Here is a 17,309-nt window from a genome sequence, read left to right as displayed (position 1 = left end):
GGTTATCTGATATTTTATCATACTATTAAAGCTAATTTTTAAGTGTTTATATTAGGACAGGAATGAGTGCTATTTAAGTTCCTTACTTTCTTCTTTCTACAGAATCCTAAATGTTTAATTAAAGGGACAGCACCGATACTACCTTTTTTTTTTTAAAGTGGTATTTTTTCCTAACTTTTCTATGTAGTTCCAGTATTTATCTTTCCCTCCTCCACTTGTTCAAATTGCCTTATTTATATTCATCTGTCATTCATTACGGAATTTATCTTTAACAAACAAATATATGGATACTATATATTACAAAGATTGGAACATCCCATATATCTAGACAAAATTGTATACAAACTCACAGCTATATATCATATGTAAACATTAACTATGTATAGCAAAGAAAATATTTCATCATTATGGTTCATCTGTTTATGGTTCTGTAAATCACTCATATTAACTATTAAATTGCTTACATTATTAGATCAATGCATAATATATAGTGTGCTATATTATATTGGAGACATGGGTCCATTTGAGTAACTAGGCTCATTCTTAAAAAGAGAATAAGTGATAAGATACACATAAGTGTATATATACATATGTATCGCCAACCACATCCATATAAAATATATCAAATTGCATATAGATACATGTATATAAAAAATTGTACTAATGAACCTGTATGTCAGAATAACTATGGCATTAGCTGTAAAGGTTAATTACAGTTATGTCCAAGGATATGCTACCTGCTAGAGGATATATATATACACACATACACCTGCATGCTTCATCAATAGTATGCATATTTTTATTTTATGCAAATGTACGTGTGTATATCAAAGGAGGGTTACCTTGTTCAGTGTAATCAATCACATATATATAGGCATATGTAGGTATATATATGGGAGCAGGTGGAATGAACCCACAGACTGAAGTAACTGTAACCCTAGCTAATAAAGTTAATTGTGAGTTAACTATAGATACAGCCAAGGCTCTCAACCATCCACACGAGGATAAACACACACGCACACTCACACCTGCTTGTCTCATCAGTAATGTACATATTATATGAATATGTATGCGTGAATGTCATTGAAGGAATGCCCTATTCTGAATAACCAGTCATATAAGTAGAAGGGGGTGTCGTAAAAATCATAAGGGGGGTTTAGGTGACAGAGGCAGACAGTGTCCAGTGTAGGAGAACAGACAGGCCCCCATGTTCCTGTTTCCGCGCGAGACTTCAGGCTCGCTGGAAACAGGATTTAAGAAGCAGCGGTCTTAAGACCGCTGCTCCTTAACTGGTCTGCTGCCTCTGAGGCTGCGGACATCAATCCGCCCGATCACATACAATCGAGCTAATTGACACCCCCTGCAAGCGGCCGATTGCCTGCAAATCTGCAGGGGGCGGCATTGCACAAGCAGTTCACTAGAACTGCTTGTGAAATGCTAAATGCTGACAGCATATACGTATCATGTCCGCCAGACATTGATAATTCTACTTTGTATCTTGTCCGCTCACACATTGATAAATATACCCCCAATCTGTAAATTCCATTGAATTGGTCAGTATTGCTTCAGACTTGAGAAAGGAAGGCATTCCTCCGAAAGCTTGTCAACTTATAAATGTATAGTTAGTCCAATAAAAAAGTATCATTGCTCAATGCAATACTCTTGTTATTTTGATATATATATATATATATATATATATATATATACAGGGAGTGCAGAATTATTAGGCAAATGAGTAATTTGACCACATCATCCTCTTTATGCATGTTGTCTTACTCCAAGCTGTATAGGCTCGAAAGCCTACTACCGATTAAGCATATTAGGTGATGTGCATCTCTGTAATGAGAAGGGGTGTGGTCTAATGACATCAACACCCTATATCAGGTGTGCATAATTATTAGGCAACTTCCTTTCCTTTGGCAAAATGGGTCAAAAGAAGGACTTGACAGGCTCAGAAAAGTCAAAAATAGTGAGATATCTTGCAGAGGGATGCAGCACTCTTAAAATTGCAAAGCTTCTGAAGCGTGATCATCGAACAATCAAGCGTTTCATTCAAAATAGTCAACAGGGTCGCAAGAAGCGTGTGGAAAAACCAAGGCGCAAAATAACTGCCCATGAACTGAGAAAAGTCAAGCGTGCAGCTGCCAAGATGCCACTTGCCACCAGTTTGGCCATATTTCAGAGCTGCAACATCACTGGAGTGCCCAAAAGCACAAGGTGTGCAATACTCAGAGACATGGCCAAGGTAAGAAAGGCTGAAAGACGACCACCACTGAACAAGACACACAAGCTGAAACGTCAAGACTGGGCCAAGAAATATCTCAAGACTGATTTTTCTAAGGTTTTATGGACTGATGAAATGAGAGTGAGTCTTGATGGGCCAGATGGATGGGCCCGTGGCTGGATTGGTAAAGGGCAGAGAGCTCCAGTCCGACTCAGACGCCAGCAAGGTGGAGGTGGAGTACTGGTTTGGGCTGGTATCATCAAAGATGAGCTTGTGGGGCCTTTTCGGGTTGAGGATGGAGTCAAGCTCAACTCCCAGTCCTACTGCCAGTTTCTGGAAGACACCTTCTTCAAGCAGTGGTACAGGAAGAAGTCTGCATCCTTCAAGAAAAACATGATTTTCATGCAGGACAATGCTCCATCACACGCGTCCAAGTACTCCACAGCGTGGCTGGCAAGAAAGGGTATAAAAGAAGAAAATCTAATGACATGGCCTCCTTGTTCACCTGATCTGAACCCCATTGAGAACCTGTGGTCCATCATCAAATGTGAGATTTACAAGGAGGGAAAACAGTACACCGCTCTGAACAGTGTCTGGGAGGCTGTGGTTGCTGCTGCACGCAATGTTGATGGTGAACAGATCAAAACACTTACAGAATCCATGGATGGCAGGCTTTTGAGTGTCCTTGCAAAGAAAGGTGGCTATATTGGTCACTGATTTGTTTTTGTTTTGTTTTTGAATGTCAGAAATGTATATTTGTGAATGTTGAGATGTTATATTGGTTTCACTGGTAAAAATAAATAATTGAAATGGGTATATATTTGTTTTTTGTTAAGTTGCCTAATAATTATGCACAGTAATAGTCACCTGCACACACAGATATCCCCCTAAAATAGCTATAACTAAAAACAAACTAAAAACTACTTCCAAAACTATTCAGCTTTGATATTAATGAGTTTTTTGGGTTCATTGAGAACATGGTTGTTGTTCAATAATAAAATTAATCCTCAAAAATACAACTTGCCTAATAATTCTGCACTCCCTGTATATATATATATATATATATATATATATATATATATATATATATATATATATATATATAAACATGTTTTTATGTTAACTTAAACTTCACATTTCTAACATTATTTAGAATGTTCATTTATTCACAGAAGATGTCTTCTATATGTTTGATGAAACCTGCCAAGATTAATTTACATTACATTCAAATTACTTAAAGATTCTATTAACTCTGTACAATAAAGAAGAATAATAACATACGGCTAGATTACGAGTTTTGCGGTATGAGTGAAAAAGCAGCGTTAAGGCTCTTTTTCACTACCCGCTGGTATTACAGGTTTGGCAGGTTTAGGGGCAGCGCACACTTATTTGGCCGTAACACAACGTAACTACTGCAGCTTTCAAAAAATTATTTTTCAATGGGACTTCCTTTGCGCCGGTACAGCCTAAAACTTCAAGATCCATACCGTAAACTGAAAGACAGTAGTTAGGAGTTTTACGCTACAAAGCTGTAACATAAAACTCAAAACTAAAGTGCTAAAAATTACACTAACAATCATAAACTACCTATTAATCCCTAAACCGAGGCCCTCCCGCATCGCAAACACTAAAAATTACACTAACAATCATAAACTACCTATTAATCCCTAAACCGAGGCCCTCCCGCATCGCAAACACTAAACATATTAACCCCTAAACCGCCGCACTCCAGCATCGCAAACACTAGTTAAATATTATTAACCCCTAATCTGCTGCCCCCATCGCTGACACTATACTAAATTTATTAACCCCTAAACCTAACCCTAAATCTAACCCTAACCCTAACACCCACTAACTTTAATGTAATTAAAATAAATCTAAATAAAACCTACTATTAATAACGAAATAATTCCTATTTAAAAATAAATACTTACCTGTAAAATAAACCCTAAGCTAGCTACAATATAACTAATAGTTACATTGTAGGTAGCTTAGGTTTTATTTTTATTTCACAGGCAAATTTGTATTTATTTTAACTAGGTAGAATAGTTACTAAATAGTTATTAACTATTTACTAACTACCTAGTTAAAATAAATACAAATTTACCTGTAAAATAAAACTTAACCTGTCTTACACTAACACCTAACCTTACACTACAATTAAATAAATTAAATACAATTAACTTAATTACAAAAAAAACAAAACACTAAATTACACAAAATAAAAAAATAAATTATCAGATATTTAAACTAATTACACCTAATCTAATAGCCCTATCAAAATAAAAAATCCCCCCCCCCCAAATAAAAAAAAACCTATCCTAAACTAAACTACCAATAGCCCTTAAAAGGACCTTTTGTGGGGCATTGTGGGGCATTGCCCCAAAGAAATCAGCTGTAAAAAAAATACAAACAACCCCCCAAAAGTAAAACCCACCACCCACACAACCAACCCCCCAAATAAAATCCTAACTAAAAAATCTAAGCTACCCATTGCCCTGAAAAGGGCATTTGGATGGGCATTGCCCTTAAAAGGACATTTAGCTCTTTTTTTGCCCCAAAACCCTAATCTAAAAATCAAACCCACCCAATATACCCTTAAAAAAGTCTAACACTAACCCCCAAAGATCCACTTACAGTTTTTGAAGACCCGACATCCATTCTCAATGAAGCCGGCAGAAGTCCTCAACGAAGCGGCAGAAGTCTTCATCCAACCGGGCAGAAGTCTTCATCCAACCGGGCAGAAGTCTTCATCTAGACGGCATCTTCTATCTTATTCATCTGGCGCGGAACGGGTCTATCTTCAAGACATCCGGCGCGGAGTATCCTCTTCAATCAACGTCTTCTTGAACAATGAAGGTTCCTTTAAATGACGTCATCAAAGATGGCGTCCCTTGAATTCCGATTGGCTGATAGAATTCTATCAGCCAATCAGAATTAAAGGTGAAAAAATCCAATCAGCCAATAGGATTGAGCTCGCATTCTATTGGCTGATTGGCATCAGCCAATAGGATTTTTTCACCTTTAATTCCGATTGGCTGATAGAATTCTTGGATGAAGTTATTTAAAGGAACCTTCATTGTTCAAGAAGACGTCGATTAAAGAGGATGCTCCGCGCCGGATGTCTTGAAGATGGACCCGCTCTGCGCCGGATGGACGAAGATAGAAGATGCCGTCTGGATGAAGACTTCTACCCGGTTGGATGAAGACTTCTGCCGCTTCATTGAGGCCTTCTACAGGCTTCGTTGAGGATGGATGTCGGGTCTTCAAAAACTGCAAGTGAATCTTCGGGGGTTAGTGTTAGGCTTTTTTAAGGGTTTATTGGGTGGGTTTTATTTTTAGATTAGGGTTTTGGGCGGAAAAAGAGCTAAATGCCCTTTTAAGGGCAATGCCCATCCAAATGCCATTTTCAGGGCAATGGGTAGCTTAGGTTTTTTAGTTAGGATTTTATTTAGGGGGTTGGTTGTGTTGGTGGTGGGTTTTACTGTTGGGGGGTTGTTTGTATTTTTTTTACAGGTAAAAGAGCTGATTTTTTTCGGGCAATGCCCCACAAAAGGCCCTTTTAAGGGCTATTGGTAGTTTAATTTAGAATAGGGTTTTTTTATTTTGAGGGGGCTTTTTTATTTTTTTATTGGGCTATTAGATTAGGTGTAATTAGTTTAAATATCTGCTAAATTTTTTATTATTATTTTGTGTAATTTAGTGTTTGTTTGTTTTTGTAATTTAGTTAATTGTATTTAATTTATGTAATTTATTTAATTGTAGTGTAAGGTTAGGTGTTAGTGTAAGACAGGTTAGGTTTTATTTGACAGGTAAATTTGTATTTATTTTAGCTAGGTAGTTAGTAAATAGTTAATAACTATTTCTAACTATTTTACCTAGTTGAAATAAATACAAACTTGCCTGTGAAATAAGTTATATTGTAGCTAGCTTAGGGTTTATTTTACAGGTATTTAGTTTTAAATAGGAATTAATTAGTTATTAATAATAGGTTTCATTTAGATTTATTTTAATTACATTAAAGTTAGTGGGTGTTAGGGTTAGGGTTAGACTTAGGGTTAGGTTTAGGGGTTAATAAATTTAGTATAGTGGCAGCGACGTTGGGGGCGGCAGATTAGGGGTTAATAAGTGTAGGTAGGTTGCGGCAACATTGGGGGCGGGAGATTAGGGTTTAATAAGTATAATGTAGGTGTCGGCGATGTCGGGGGCGGCAGATTAGAGGTTAATAAGTGTAAGATTAAGGGGTGTTTAGACTCGGGGTATATGTTAGGGTGTTAAATGTAAACATACATTTTCTTTCCCCATAGGAATCAATGGGGCGGCGTTACGGAGCTTTACGCTCCTTTATTGCAGGTGTTAGACTTTTTTTCAGCCGGCTCTCCCCATTGATGTCTATGGGGAAATCGTGCACGAGCACATAAAACCAGCTCACCGCAGCGCTGTTATGGAAGTGCAGTATGGAGCTCAATTTTGCTCTATGCTTACTTTTTGCCTGCTAACGCCGGGTTTTTGTAAACCTGTAATACCAGCACTGTAGGCAAGTGAGTGGTGACAATAACTTGCAAGTTATTACTGTGCAGCTATTAATGCAAAACTCGTAATGTAGCCAATATTTTTTTAAGCTGAGAAGCTTTAGCAATGATTTAGTTTCTCACCGAGGAGCAATCCTGGTGTGTGAAGATCCCATCAGAGTTCCTGTATGTGGCTGGAAAGCTGGAACGGCCTCGTCTGTGTACATTCCTCCACTCTGACGATGGTTCAGACTCACAATATCTGTCATTACTACTATTCCTGTCTCCTGTAAACATCATGTTAATAGCATTTAATTTGCTTTTCAATATTTAATTATTCATACTCTCTTAAAATCAACCCCCCCCCTCCAAACGGGCCTTTTTCTTTCTGCACCTTTCCTCACCGTGAAAGCAAACCTTGCATCTTTGGTGATATCCCAATGCCAGGGAAACACAGAGGAACGCCTTTTTCTCTGGGAACCCAGACCTGGCCACCAGAAGTGTCCATCATCCTTTCCTGACCCATATGCATCTGTGACATCAAACTCTGACAGCTCAAGAAATATCTGTAGAATGCACAATAGAACAATAAAAATATCAGCCTCTGAACCAATAATGGGCCAGATTACAAGTTATGCATGAGCAAAAAGAGGTTTATCGCGGGTGTTTGCACGCGTCAGGTTTACCTCTCGTATTACAAGTTGAAAGTAAATGTGATTGCTGGAGCGCAGTCGCCATTTACAAAACACTTCAAAAACACATTACAAAGTACAGCTACACTCATAAAAACACTATCTAATAAAAATTATTCATAAAAATTGAACAGAAAAGTTATAAGGAATGGTATACAAAGGGTGACTCCTAGTGCAGATTAGTTAGTACAGTACTTTCCCACCAACCTATCCCTTCAGAGAGATACTCACACAGTATGAAGCACACTATAGTGCTAATGAGACAAGCTGGGTATATTGCAGTGGCCCAGCGCACATATCACTCTGGCAAGCAATGGATAGATGTTGAGAATGGAAGATAGGAGACTTCAGAAGTATATCAAAGTATTTTATGTAAAAATGAATAAATGAACAAATAAAAACAATCAGTAAAACACGCTACGCGTTTCTCAGAGCTGACCACTCTGTTTCCTCAGGCAAGTCAAGTTAATGACTTGCCTGAGGAAACAGAGTTTCATTTTTATTCATTTTTGTTCATTTATTCATTATTACATAAAATACTTTGATATACTTCTGAAGTCTCCTATCTTCCATTCTCAACATCTATCCATTGCTTGCCAGAGTGATATGTGCGCTGGGCCACTGCAATATACCCAGCTTGTCTCATTAGCACTATAGTGTGCTTCATACTGTGTGAGTATCTCTCTGAAGGGATAAGTTGGTGGGAAAGTACTGTACTAACTAATCTGCACTAGGAGTCGCCCTCTGTATACCATTCCATTTTTTCAGACTGCTACATTAACCATTTAAGAGGAGCTGCCCTTGCATTTGGTGCACAGTCAACTGGGACACTGCTAAGTTTCCAGACTGCTTACCTAGGCATTATCTTTGCCTTCACTATATGTGAGTATAAAATCTACATTTGATTCTATCTATCCATATTTAAATTGGCTACACTAGGAGGCGCCCTTTCTTTTTTGTTTCAGAAAAGTTATAAGGGCAGACAAAGGGCTTTAACATATAGATACATACATATACATGTCTAAATATGGATATGTGTGTATATATATATATATATATATATATATATATATATATATGTGTGTGGGGGGGGGTGTCTGTGTATATATGTGTATTTATCTAAACTATAATCGCGTTTGTAACGTGTCCGTCACCGTCGGCAGTTGCGCACGCATCCTCAAAGGAATGTTGGATACTTGCGCAGCCACCTCAGGCGAGACAGCTTCAGAGGCTCCAACTCTCAGCTGTAACATAACAGCTGAGTGCTGGAGCGTCTGAAGCTTCAGGCATCTGCCGCATATGGAGCTGGTGCGCAATCAGTGCTCCACCTCCATATGAGGCCAGATACCTGATCGTTACAGATGGTGACACTGTGTGTGTCACCGTCTGTAACAATCCTCTGCTGGTGCCGGCGGGAGGTGTGGGGGGGTGGCGGGTGGGCGGCTCAGCAGGGAAGGGGAGGGAGTGAGTGTGCCCTAATGCAAAAAACAAAAAAGAGAGAGAGAGAGCAAAAGAGGGGGGGAGAGAGATCACAAAAGAGAGGGGAGAGAGAGAGCAAAAGAGAGGGGAGAGATAGAGCGGAAGAGAGGGGAGAGAGCAAAAGAGGGGAGAGAGAGAGAAAAAGAGGTGAGAGAGAGCGTAAAAGAGAGGGGAGAGAGATAGCAAATGAGAGGGGAGAGAGAGAGCAAAAGAGGGGGGAGAGAGAGCAAAATAGAGGGAAGAGAGAGAGCAAAAGAGAGGAGAGGGCACAAAAGAGAGGGGAGAGAGCAAAATAGAGGGGAGAGAGATAGCAAAAGAAAAGGGAGAGAAAGAGCAAAAGGAGGGAAAAAGTGAGCAAAAGAGAGGGGAGAGAGCAAGCAAAAGAGAGGGGAGAGAGAGAGCAAAAGAGAGGGGAGAGAGAGCGAGCAAAAGAGGGGGGAGAGGGAGAGCAAAAGAGAGGGGGGAGAGGGAGAGCAAAAGAGAGAGGGGAGAGGGAGAGCAAAAGAGAGGGGGAGAGAGCGAGAAAAAGAGGGGGGAGAGAGAGCAAAAGAGAGAGGGGAGAGAGAGCAAAAGAGAGAGGGGAGAGAGCAAAAGAGAGGGGGAGAGAGAGCAAAAGAAAGGAGGGAGAGAGAGCAAAAGAGAGGGGAGAGAGATAACAAATGAGAGGGGAGAGAGAGAGCAAAAGAGGGGGAAGAGAGAGAGCAAAAGAGAGGGGAGAGAGAGAGCAAAAGAGAGGAGAGAGAGCGCAAAAGAGAGTGGAGAAAGAGAGCAAAAGAGAGGGGAGAGAGAGAGAGCAAAAGATGGGAGAGAGAGCAAAAGAGGGGAGCGAGATAGCAAAAGAGAGTGGAGAGAGCGAGCAAACGAGAGTGGAGAGAGAGATCAAAAGAGAGGGGAGAGAGAGAGCAAAAGAGAGGGGAGAGAGAGCAAACTAGAGGGGAGAGGGAGAGCAAAAGAGAGGGGGGAGAGGGAGAGCAAAAGAGAGGGGGAAGAGGGAGAGTAAAAGAGAGGGCGGAGAGGGAGAGCAAAAGAGAGGGGGAGAAAGAGAGCAAAAGAGAGGGGAGAGAGAGAGAGCAAAAGATGGGAGAGAGAGCAAAAGAGGGGAGCGAGATAGCAAAAGAGAGGGGAGAGAGCGAGCAAAAGAGAGTGGAGAGAGAGAGATCAAAAGAGAGGGGAGAGAGAGAGCAAAAGAGAGGGGAGAGAGAGCAAACTAGAGGGGAGAGAGAGAGCAAAAGAGGGGGGAGAGAGAGCAAAAGAGAAGGTGGAGAGTGAGCAAAAGAGAGAGGGGAGAGAGCGCAAAAGAGGGGGGAGAGAGAAAAAGAGGGGGGGGAGAGAGAGCAAAAGAGAGGAGGGAGAGGGAGCAAAAGAGAGGGAAGAGAGAGCAAAAGAGAGGGGGAGAGAGAGCAAAACAGAGGGAAGACAGAGCAAAAGAGAGGGGGAAAGGGAGAGCAAAAGAGAGGGGGGAGAGAGAGAGCATAAGAGAGGGGAGAGAGAGAGCATAAGAGAGGGGGAGAGAGAGCAAAAGAGAGGGGGGTGAGAGAGCAAAATATAGGGCAGAGAGAGAGCAAAAGAGAGGGGGGAGAGAGAGCAAAAGAGGGGGGAGAGAGAGCAAAAGAGAGGGGGGGGAGAGAGAGCAAAAGGGGTGGTGAAAGAATCCACCTGATGGATTCTTTCACCACCCTGCCTTTTTCGGAATCCACCTGGATGGCAGGGTGGTGAAAGAATCCACCTGGATGCAGCTTTATCAGTATACCTAGCTACATAGCAACCAAGGTACAAACATTATTATCTGATGTTATAAGACCACTAAACACTGTGATTATGTCATTGCCATTATCCAAATTAATGGAAGTATGCATATTTATATTTTTTTTAGCTTTTTAATTAAAGCCTCTCAAAGTTTTCTTTATTTAAATGAGAATTTAAATGTATTTAACAAGTTGTTTTGCCATTTAAATTCTTCACATTAGGGCATCTTTCATCCTTGTTCATGCCGCCAACTGTCTATTGAGTATTTGACCCTATTGTACAAATTCTTTAATAATATCATATTCTCATGTTTCTCTTCTAATATTTCTTCATAATGTCCCCCCCCCCCTTTTCATGTCCCACCTTCTCTCTTTTCTCTGTTTATCATAACATACATATCTGCCGATCATTTTTTTTCTACTTCAAAATTCAGTAGAAACCCTTGCCTTGTTTTTTCGCTTTGAGCTTTAAAGGGACATTAAACACTGAGATGGTAACATAAAATGATAAACTTTATATATGAGAACAATTCTGCAATATACTTTCATTATTTATTTTGCACCCTTTTTCTGTAATTCCATTCTGAAATTGTGAGCTTTTCAGTTCCTGTTAGAAATGGAGGTGCAGAACACCGTTATATTCCACACAGCCATTGGCTTCCCATTCTAGTGACCTATTTATAACAGTCCCTAATTGGCCATAGCAGAGAAGGTAACCTAAGTTACAACATGGCAGCTCCCATTGTCTTATAGACACTAAAAATGTACACTTATTTTGTCACTATTTAAAAAACTAATGAAACTTTAAAAAATACATCTACATGTTATTCTCAAACTAATCTTTTCTTTGAATGCATCATTCTATCTAGCATTTATTTAGTGTTTAATGTCCCTTTAAGAGTTGTATCCTTACTATGTTAACACATTTCTCTGGTCTTTCAGCTCAGCTTGTCCACCTATGGCCTCACCTGTTATGATCACGTATTTTAGTATACAAGTTTAAAGCCTACCCGCCTTGTATAGAGATAGTATTAAATTACACATTGTAATTGACAAGCAATTCCCTTTAACCCTTCACAATTTATATAATTGTTTTAAGTAGATATTATGTTATTCTGTCATTTTGGACATTGCACTGCAGAACATGGTGGTGTTATATACCGCGATATAACAACACAATAAAAAAAATGGAATGAGTTTATTAAATAATAGTCAAAGTAAGTCGAAGCATATATAAAGCACTGTATTGCACACAAAAAAAACTTACCTGTTCTGGAGTGATTTGAAAACCGTTCCTTAGTAAATATACACTCTTATCCACGGTGGAGACACACACACAGCTTGCTCCAGTAGACTTAACTTTTATATCTACTATATCCCCAGGTCTGGTTTCATTAGAGGAGAGGATTATGGATACCTGAGAAAAGTAAGGATAATTTTTAAAATAAAGCTTTAAATTGCATCTTAAATTACATGTAAAGGTTAAATGTAATAATAGAATGAAATATAATGTGTCTGTAGGATTAAATTGGGCAAAAAGAGGTAACAAAGTTGGTTGCCTCACAAATATGCAAAGAGCTCAGTTGATTGTAGACACTTACAGATTTAAAGGTATACAAGGGTTTGCATAGAATATTAAACAAGCTTAAAGGGACAGTATACACTGTAAAATTGGTTTTCCCTTGATGTATTTCCAATGACTTGGTATACCAGCTGCAGAGTATAGAATGTATAAGAAATTGCATTTTCAGGTTTATTTATGTATATCAAATTGCTGGTTTTGTGCATTGAAACCACAGCCTATTGAAATGGGTTGAGATTGCAGGTAAAATGAGATCTACTTATGTTATCACGTTGTGTACACACACTTGCTCCCTTATCTTATATCTGTTTGTAAACCAAAGCACAGAACAATTAGAAATTGACATTTTATTAGTTATCTCTTTTACACCCTACCAACGTCTAGATTACAAGTCGCGTGCTGACTGCAGCGCACGTGTGATATGTTTTTTTCTTAGGCTCCCTCGAGCATCTTCAGCCTCGCTATCCTCACCAGTCCTTATGTTATTAAACACTATTTAATAACATAAGGACTGGTTAGGCTAGCGAGGCTGAAGACGGCTTGAGGGAGCCTAAAAAAAAAACATATCACACATGCGCAGCAGTCAGCGCACGACTTGTAATCTAGCCACAAGAGTGTAATTTCTTCTGCTGGCTGTGTTTACATTGCCTGTTAATAGCCTTGACTTAAGTGGTAATCATGCACAGGAGTAGTTTGTTAAAGATTAAAGATGAAGACGTTAGTTACTTTGAAACGCGTAAGGACCTACGGTGGGGTCACGCAATAACATGGCTATTGTCCTGTTCTTTCATTATACGGGACTTTACATCTTGGACCATTAACAAACATACATACCATACATATACCTCATAATATGTTGAGGGCTGCTACGTGAGTGTAATTGTCTGTATTTTTATAGTCTATATAAAAACAAATTACACTATTTTAGTGTTTTTCTCTCTTTAAGCAGATCTACATTACTTCACCTTGTATCCTGTTAAACACTGAGAAGTTTCTACAACGATTGGAGGCATTGAAGCAGATCGAATGTGGGACGGTTTTCCCTCTCCCTTGGTCGCCACTACTTATCTCATATGATTGATATTAAGTCCTGTGAGTATGCACTTTGCTTCCTTGTATGGCTAACTCACACCAATTGATATTTACTACTTTCCTGCCATATTCTATGCCTATTCCATTCAGAAGCATTGTCTTGACTACATATAATTGGAGATATTGCTTTCATTAAGATCTTGTTGCACAAATATTTAATTTCCTATGCTTGAATCATTCTATAGAACTTACTATTTCAGCGCTGTAATCATTTTTACCCTGTATTTTTGTGTTGTTTGAATCTAGGGATATGAGGGATATGAGGGATCAAGATTCTCACGTGTTCTCATTATAGCAGCAGCAATAATACTTTTATCTCACTTGTACTAATATCCCTATCCCCTGGGAAATATTTGTGCTGGTCTCTGATTATGGCTCCCTTTTTCTTGCTTGCAATACATATGTGCATTTATTAGACTGAAAACGTTGTGGGGTACCTAATGATAAGGCAATAAGCGGTGTCTGGGAAGTACTTTTTGCTGTGAAATAAATAAAAAATAAAAAATTTACCCTCAAACATTGCTGATAATTATTAAGGGTTTGGATTGTGATCAGCAAAAACAAGACGTACACGTGCTGAATACAGGGCCTTTTTTAATGCAAACCAATAATGAAAAAAGTGGTGTCAATAAAAAATGAATATTGTTGATTCTGCAGCAGTTAACATGCAGATAATGTGATGGGTGCAGATTACAGTGATCCGATTCCCCCTGTCAAGCTGCTTGTACCAGAGATAAAAGGGCTGCTAAAAAATAAAAAAAATAAAAAATTTGTGTTCCCTCCCCGATTTTTAGCAACCTATACACTGGGAACAAAACAAAATTATTTTGTTCTGATAAATTATCCCATAGCATTTCCTGAACAAAGAGATAGAGGTTGGTTGTATTTTAATTAAACATTTTATCAAAGTTTTTTTTTTTTCAAAATCCAAAAACAGAAAGGAAAATAAATTTAAAAAGTGTTCTCATATCATAAAATATCATAGACCGCGGATTCAAAACTTCTGTTTCTGGCAAGCCTGAAGGCTCGCCGGAAACAAAGGACATCATACATACAGAGCTTGAAACATCGGCCCATTGGAGTAAAAAATAAATTGTGTTGTGAAAAGATCATAAGCTACTCATGGAATCTATGATCCCTTTTTACAATCCATCACAATCCCCATGCAAAACATCATCTTGCTTCTTTTGCAAAACAACATCTCGGCTCTAGCCTTTCATATTCATTAGAAGAACAGACATTTGATTTATTTAACTTCTTAATTTCAACAAACAATATAACAAGAAAATGTAAAACACATGAAAAAATAAAACAAAAAACAAACAAAATATAAGATACAGGGGTATTGCAGAATTGTAATGGGGGCGTTTCCAAATACATTCATGGAAACAAAAGATACAAGTCCATATCCAAAGTAAAAAATGATGGTTATTTTTTTCATTATTGATAAGCAATGCCTAATTTGTTTTCACTTAGAAATCAATTCAAGATGTTTGCAAATAACAATTTCATATTTTTTTGATACCCAAATACTTCATTGTGTTAATATAAAACCATCCAAATTGTTGTATTTAAAGGGCCAGTAAACCTAGAAAATAATGTTATATAATTCTGCACATAGTGCAGAATTATATAACATTATATTAGTGCTAGCTTTATGTAACCTAATATTGCCGGGCATTTTTTATTAAAAAAAGAGGGTTTTTCAGACCCGCCCTCTGTGCTCTACTGTGCGGGTCTGGTTTTTCCTCAGAGCGCATCTGGCCAGCTGTCCAGTAACAGCCCGGCCCGACCGCGCCATTACTAGACAGAGCAGGAGCAAGCTACATTGAGAAAAAATGTGTCAAATAAGGGGAGCTATAATGTGATAACAATTTTCTAGATATTATATAGTGCTAACTTAATAGGGATGAAGAAATAATAATGTATATAAAAAAATATATATTTATTGGTGTGGATACTGATATCCGTTACATAAGCAGTGAGATATAAAATCACATTAAAACAAAGGTATAGAGCTTTAATACCATATAACTTATAAGTAGTTTGGTTAATACAGATATTAACAGTACAGTATTTTTAGTAGCAAAACAAACTCTTTCTAATTTAAAAAATAGTAAATAGTAAAACAAAAAATAATAAATCACAGGATAAAAGCGCTTTTCTGGATGGAGATATAATCTCACTTATAAAGTTCAATGGAAAAGGTGTGTCTTGAGAAAGTCTCGTATTGCACTTTAGTAATATTTCAGAAAGAACAAAGATAATGCTCCTTTAATTTGGAGAAAATTTAAGTAAATGAATGTTCTTATTTAAGGTCGCACTTGTGATTTCTATCTTGTTAAAGTTGGGCTGTACATTTATGGGTACTCACATTTGGGAGAGATTTCCGATTTACCAATCTTTTAGGTCAGCTGGCAGATACCGTATTGTAAGGTATCTGATTGGTTTAAAATGCTCAGCCTTTATGGTAGATGAAAATGAAAAAGAACGTTGCTGTTAGTGATAGCGATAATTCATTAAGAGGAAGCCTCTGTTGGATCGTTTCAGTGTAAGGCTTGGATAAAGATTTTGTAGTAGTTGAACAGACTCAATGTTTTTTTCTTTCAGTCTATGACTGACACAGTGTTTTTCTTTGGCTGGAACGATCTCAGAGCCTGTGTGTAGAAGAGATTATCCGATGGCAACAATGTCTCTTTTTGAAGAAGCTGAAACTATATACCTCCTTGAGGTTTGCAGGAGTTTCAGTTTTAGATGGATACTGTTTAGATCGATTGCTGAGACTGTTTACCCTCAAAGAAGATTGTAGGTGGTTTTTCTCCGTAGGGTTTGCAGGAGTCTCAAAGCCTTAAAGTTGAGTAGTATTAGAGGCAAAATCTTTTCGGGTGCTTACCAGCATAAAGTGTAGTCTGTAATCTTAGCGGTTATCATACAAACTCTGAAACTGTGTGCCTTAGTAGGATTTGCTGGAGTTTCAGGTTTCTGATTACGAGTGAAGTTGTTGAGCCGTCTGGAAATGAGCAGTCTGGAAATGAGCGCCTAAAATGTTTTATAGGTCGCAATGGCTGTGTTACCAACTCAAGGCTTCTGACAGGTTGGCTGGTCGGTACCCGATTGCTAGTCCACGGGTAATTTGGTGCACACTCAGGAGGGCAAATCTACGCGTTTCGGCTTTGGCCTTTATCAAGATGCCCTGGGTGTGTTTGTGTTCAATTTAAAAAGGTGTGAGTGTGACCTCATTGGATAATTTGGAATTGTATTGACCTATCAGCGAGGTCGTTTTGTCAGTGGAAATTAGTGATACAACCGGTTCATACCTTGATTGCACTTAACTCTGTAAGCATTTACTATACATTTTTGGCAATAGATCTGTTACTCTAAAAAATTATTTTGTTAAAATAAATCTATAAACAATAGATGTGACATAATAAATAGAGATTCGATTAGAATTAATAAGTGTGTGTACATAAAAAAATAAAAAATCTTATATTTCGCTAGAAGTTGTACTTAAGATATTCTATAGACTATAATATTTATATATATACACTTTTGGGGATCGTTTTCGTGTATAACGAATTAGCTATTTGGAACTTCAAAAGTAGGTTAAAAATGGAGTAGGTTAAAAGTGAAATTAAAATTTTTAGGTTTTTAGCTTTCTTAAAAATAATATCAGGTCTATTTTTCATTCTGTGTCCTAGAATTTGGTCCTGTTTTATGTAATGCCAATGTTTGTTAAAGATTTTTTTTATCTCATAATGTTGTGAGTTGAATTGTGTTATGAAAGGTACGAACAGGGGATCGTCTGTTCTTGAGTTGGAACATACTTTTGGTTTAGGTTTAAGTATCTGATCTCTATTCATTTCTTGGACTTCTAATTTAGTTTTTTCTAGAAATTGAGGGTTATATTTCTTTTCTTTGAACCTTTGTGTTAGTGTTTCAGATTGTATGGAGTATTGATTAATATCTGAGCAGTTTTTCCTAATT

At 38.1% G+C, this 17,309-nt stretch overlaps 1 protein-coding gene across 1 annotated transcript in view; it reads right to left on the bottom strand.

Annotated features, from left to right (window-relative positions):
- CPAMD8 (C3 and PZP like alpha-2-macroglobulin domain containing 8) overlaps positions 1 to 17,309 on the bottom strand; it is a 276,510-nt gene that overhangs the window by 132,372 nt on the left and 126,829 nt on the right. Inside the window, exons 16-18 of the mRNA XM_053702891.1 lie at positions 11,919 to 12,068; positions 7,140 to 7,301; positions 6,880 to 7,022 (exon numbers count right to left, since the gene is read on the bottom strand). Of these exons, the coding sequence (XP_053558866.1) occupies positions 6,880 to 7,022; positions 7,140 to 7,301; positions 11,919 to 12,068 (455 nt within the window). The remainder of the gene's footprint in view (positions 1 to 6,879; positions 7,023 to 7,139; positions 7,302 to 11,918; positions 12,069 to 17,309) is intronic.

The sequence above is a fragment of the Bombina bombina genome, chromosome 2 (assembly GCF_027579735.1).
Source record: "Bombina bombina isolate aBomBom1 chromosome 2, aBomBom1.pri, whole genome shotgun sequence".
NCBI classification, from domain to species: domain Eukaryota; kingdom Metazoa; phylum Chordata; class Amphibia; order Anura; family Bombinatoridae; genus Bombina; species Bombina bombina.
The sequence above is the reverse complement of the archived record's forward strand: the minus strand, read 5'-3'. Positions and strand labels throughout refer to the sequence as shown.